Raw genomic sequence first — 4,930 nt, forward strand, 5'->3', positions numbered from 1 at the left:
ACAGAGAATGCAGCAGGCCCCACCCCTGTCAGGCTGCTACATTCACTGTTTCCCCCATAAGACAGACAGACAGACAGACAGACAGACACATACACACACACACACACACACACAGTAGCTGCTGTCTAGAAAACCCAGTTCACTTTCCACTCCCTCAGGAAGCCCACACTCAGGAGCACCATTGCTCTGAGCTTCTGAACCACTTACTCTGACCCTTGATTACAAATTTCTGGTATGGTCTTTCACTGCTTTGACCAGACTGAGAACTGTCCCAAATAGGGCATCTGTCTGTCTTCTCAGCTTCCTTTTTTTTTAAGGGAGAGGGAGAGAGTATGAGTGGGGAAGAGGGGCAGAGGGAATGAGAAAGAGAATCTTAAGCAGGCTCCACATTCAGCATGAGGCTCCATCCCACAACCCTGGGATCATGACCTGAACTGAAATCAAGAGTTGGACAGTCAACCAACTGAGCCACCCAGGCACTCCATTCTCAGCCTCCATCTATTGGTGACTGTGCTCAGGGATGGGCACCAAGGCTTAGTCATGACTGGGTGGTTGATTTGTTCTCTCTGTACATCTACATTCAATTGGACTTGCTTCCATGTTCCTTCCCCTTTCCAGTTTCTTCATCAGGAAGCCTTGAGATGGGACACCTGAGGGAAAGTAGCAGATTCCAATATTACTTCTTGGGGGCCTCATCCCTAGCTCAGGACCACCAGCAGGGAAATGTACATATCCTTGATTCCAGCCCACAGAGCAGACCTGCCTCAGAGCAGAGCAGAAGGTGCACCTACCCTAAACAGAAAGATGAAGTTGTACCTGTGTATGGTGGGGGCCTTGAGCATAGAGTCAAGGGTATGACCTCTGAGTCAATTTCCTCAGATCCCACTTAGGCAAGTGCTCACCTCAGAGAAAAGAAAGTCTGCCTTCTGGAGACTCAGCCAAGACTTGTCAGGGATGAAGAATTCAAAGAAAGCAATCCTGCATAGCAAGACATCCTTTTTGTCCCAATAGCAATTTTTAAGTCAAAATCATAATCATAAATCATAAATATATGACCGAAATTGGATTCCAAAGGCTGTCTCCTCTCCATTGGCTATTGAAGGTTTTGTTTTTTTTTTTTTTCAAGTTTATTTATTTATTTTGATAGAGAAAGTGCAAGCAGGGGAAGGACAGAGAGAGGGAAAGAGACAGAGAATCCCAAGCAGGCTCCTCGCTGCCAGCAAAGAGCCTGATGTGAGATTCAAACCCATGAGCCATGAAACCATGACCTGAGCTGAAACCAAGAGTCAGACGCCTAACCAACTGAGCCACCCAGGTGCCCCTGAAGGTTTTATTCACTATTTCATCATTCTGTGTTTACTGAGAACTTACCACAAATGAGATGTCATATTCTGTGCACTCATTCTCATTTGGTCTTCACAATAGCTTATGATGTATACATCATTAAACCCATTTTACACTTGGGGAAGATTGAGGCATATGCAGGCAGTAAATGGCAGAGAAGCATTTAATTCCACAGGTTTTGTTTCCCAGTCTCATGCTCTATTGTTTATGGTGGGGGCTCCCAGACTTTTGGAATTCACAGACCAATAACATTTCAAAAATGATTTTTGGGAACAAACACAGAATCCCATGCCAACTTTTTATTTAGCCGAGGACATAAAAAGTACCATCTCCTAGCACTATGATTTCATAAAAGGGCATTTCAACACAGAAAGTGCAGCAAGGATATAATGTTAGAATAAAGACAGACTTCTAAGAAGGGCAGTTGGCAACCTTACCCTAAAATATCCTACATTGTTCTCTCTCTCTCTCTCTTTCTCTCTTTCTCAGTTAAATTTCAAGCAGGACTGGCCCAAACCTTGGCATTACATGGTGTAGGAGCCATAGCCCTACCTCAGAGCCACTTCTTTAAGCAAGAACAATGCCCTTGGCCCACAAGCAAATAACCTTCAGAATTTCTCAACCCCCTCTGCCCATCTGCCCATCCAGGTCTGAGCCCATCCACCAAATAAGGTCTGAGGCTGATCTATAATAATCAGCTATATCCCCACCCCACTCCCAGCTGATCTTCTGAATTCATATACCTTCCAGGGAAGGAAGCCCATCCCCCACAGCCTCTTTCTTCTCTCTTAGACCCAGATTTTTCTGGGTTTGCATTCCAGGAATACCCAGGCCCCCCTAGAGTCCTGCAGAGCCACATCTGTCTCCCAGACACAATCAGTTCCCCACTGAAGCTGAGAGCCACAGGTCTGTGTCAGGCCAGAGGCAGGGCCTTCCCCTTGCTGGGGTCCCCAAGTCCTGTCTACTGTGTTATCAGGTGAATCAGCACAGACCCTGGGCTTTCTAGGCAGCACTGGAAATGAGAAGAGACGAGACCTGGCTGGAGCAGTAGGGAGAATACAGAATGCGGGAGCTCTGTTCTTTACCTCCTCTCTGCTTCAACCACACACTCAGAACTGCACCCTACCTGTGTGAGACAGCTGGGCAGCTGAGAAGAAACTGACCTGTGGAGCCCTTGGCTGGAGGTCCAGCTCCATCATTTTCTTGCTGTGAGACATTTGGCAAGTCACTTAACCTCTCTCAGTGCTTTAGCTCTCTCGCTTGCAAACGGGAGCAAGAACGTTAGGTAGAGCCACTGAAATCGTAACAATCTGACCATATTTGGCCCACAAAAAATTTCATGTGGTTTAACAGATACGGTGTCAACTGTAAAGTGCTGGATACATGTCTCTCACCAAAGCTAGCTCCTTTCTCCGGGAAGTCCTCCATAGCTACCCCCAAGCTCAGCGAGGTCCCCCTCCTCAAATGGCTCATTGGTTGAGGCATGATTTAGTACACACTTCTTTTCTAGCTTGAGTTTTTTTCTTCTGTCCTAAGGATGTGTCTAAGATTCCCCACAATTAGAGCCCATCAAAGGCTGGGTTTCTTCCTCTACCCCCTGCACTGCCAGCATGCTATAGCTGTCCTCCATTAGGGTCTTCACGCAGAAGAGATGGGAGAGGCCAGCATCACCATATGCCTACTTTACCTAATGGTCATTTCTGCACCCAACAGTGATCCTACATGGTCCTACATGAGGGGGTACTAACCAAACTGAGGGTAGGTGAGGGGCTAGAGAGAGAGGAATCTGAGGGCCCTGACCCCTGGCCAGCCTGTGGCAGCAGTGGCCCAGGAAGCAGAAACCTTGGTCATATCCTCCATTCGCTTCAAGGATCCCCTACGGCAGCATAGCTGACTTCTAGGGTCACTCATCTGTAGTTGACATTTATTGATCGGCTCTCTGTCCCTCCTTGTTTTGGTGCTAGGTCCCTGAGATGAATCGAATCTGTCCTACCCTCAGGGAGCTCAGTCCTGGAGGGGACACAGACTGCACTGTGTGTCAGTGTTCAGGTTGATGGGAGATCGTGGGCCATGGGGGCTAAAAGGTGGCACATGGACAAGATCTGGGTGGCCAGGAAGGGCACCTAGAGGAGAGGATGCCCTTACCGTAGGTCACTGGTAAGCCTGTTTGGGCTGACTTCCTGAAGCTGGGGTAGGGCAGACTAGCTTCTGGTTGCATCCAGAAGCCCAGAGAAGTGAGTTAAACGCAGGTCTTCTCCCTATGGCTGGCACATCAGGGCAGGCGGGGCTCCCAGCCCGTTAAGAACACTCCTTCTCAAGGAGACCCAAGGACATTCAAGGATTAGGCCTCCCAGCATCTGTGCAGAGAACTGTCAGCTCAGAGCTGCTCAAAAGTAGAAATGCCAGCTAGTGGTGATGATATCACCGCTAGTCATTCCCTCCCCCCATGGGAGGTCCTGTGGTCCAGTGGGTAGAGCAGAAAAGCACCTGCCAAGCTGCCTCCTCCCATCTTGCTTCCAAAATTTCTGCTCTGAACGGGGCCGGGGAGGTGGTCCCAAGTGGGCTAAGAATGAGAGTAAAAAATCTTTTGAAGAAAAACTTCATGCTATTCCTCAGAGAGATGGCAAGGCTAGGGGACCGTTTTGCCTCTCTCCTGTCAGATTTTGCTGAGGTTCCACTGCAGCATTAACCCAAACTCCAGCCTTCCCTGGCTAACCCCTTCCCTCTGATGCCCTGTCCTCATTTCTGAACTAATCTGGGATGTTGGACCTGACAGGATCTGAGTAACCCCTGAGCCATCCAGGTGGCCCCCAGACCAAGGACGGGGTGTGTGGCAGCCCTGCTTGTGTGGATGGGGGCGTGTCAGGCTGTCCTGGGGTGTGGAGGGGAAAAAGAGCGATATCCCTGGCTGAGCTGGTGAGATTTGTCCATAAGCCCTGGAGAACGTACACGGAGAGAGAGGACACACAGCTGGATGGCCTGCGGGCCCGGGGGTGGGGGTGGGGAGCAGACCCAAAGGGGGAGGCGATTGTACAGCTGCTTGGGGGTAGGGAGTAGGGTGGAGCGGGAACTCCTTCAGCGTTGGTCCTTGTAGGGGTGTCACATTTGGATGGGAGTAGGTCCACAGCCAGCTCCAGAGTGCCAGGCCTCCAGAGGAGCCTGCCTATTGGCTCCCCGCTGCAGCCCCGCTGGTCTCGGAAACCCCCATCAGAACCACATCGGAAGAGGTGTGCACGGGGATCGGACCCCCGGTCCGCGGCTGCTGCGGGCGCATTTCCTCGAAGTCATACCTCGAAGGGCTGGGTCTCACCTGCGCGCCCGGTGTCTCCCTGTCTCCCGGAGTTTTCCCCACGCCCTCCTTGCCCGGCAGCTGCGACGCTCCACAGGCGAAAGACCGGCGGGGGATTCGCCCCTCGCCCGTGTCACAGGAAAACCCTGGGAGCAGCCCAGAGGCAGTGCATTTCCTGGAAACCCCCTCTCCAGGCGCCTTGCGGAAAGGCCTGGGGCTCCGCATCTAGAAGACCCGCCCGCCTCCCGAAGGCAGGGTCGGAGACTCAGCTGAGAAGCTAAACCGCTGGGAAAAGGC

General features: G+C 51.1%; 1 protein-coding gene across 1 annotated transcript in view; it reads left to right on the forward strand.

The window, feature by feature from the left end:
• Positions 1 to 4,453: 4,453 nt before the first annotated feature.
• The window catches only part of HCN4 (hyperpolarization activated cyclic nucleotide gated potassium channel 4), a 37,208-nt gene continuing 36,731 nt past the window's right edge, over positions 4,454 to 4,930 (forward strand). Inside the window, 1 exon segment of the mRNA XM_077748992.1 lies at positions 4,454 to 4,884. Coding sequence (XP_077605118.1) covers positions 4,454 to 4,884 — 431 coding nt within the window.

The sequence above is a fragment of the Crocuta crocuta genome, unplaced genomic scaffold (genome assembly GCF_008692635.1).
Source record: "Crocuta crocuta isolate KB4526 unplaced genomic scaffold, BGI_CrCroc_1.0 scaffold130, whole genome shotgun sequence".
Lineage (NCBI taxonomy): Eukaryota > Metazoa > Chordata > Mammalia > Carnivora > Hyaenidae > Crocuta > Crocuta crocuta.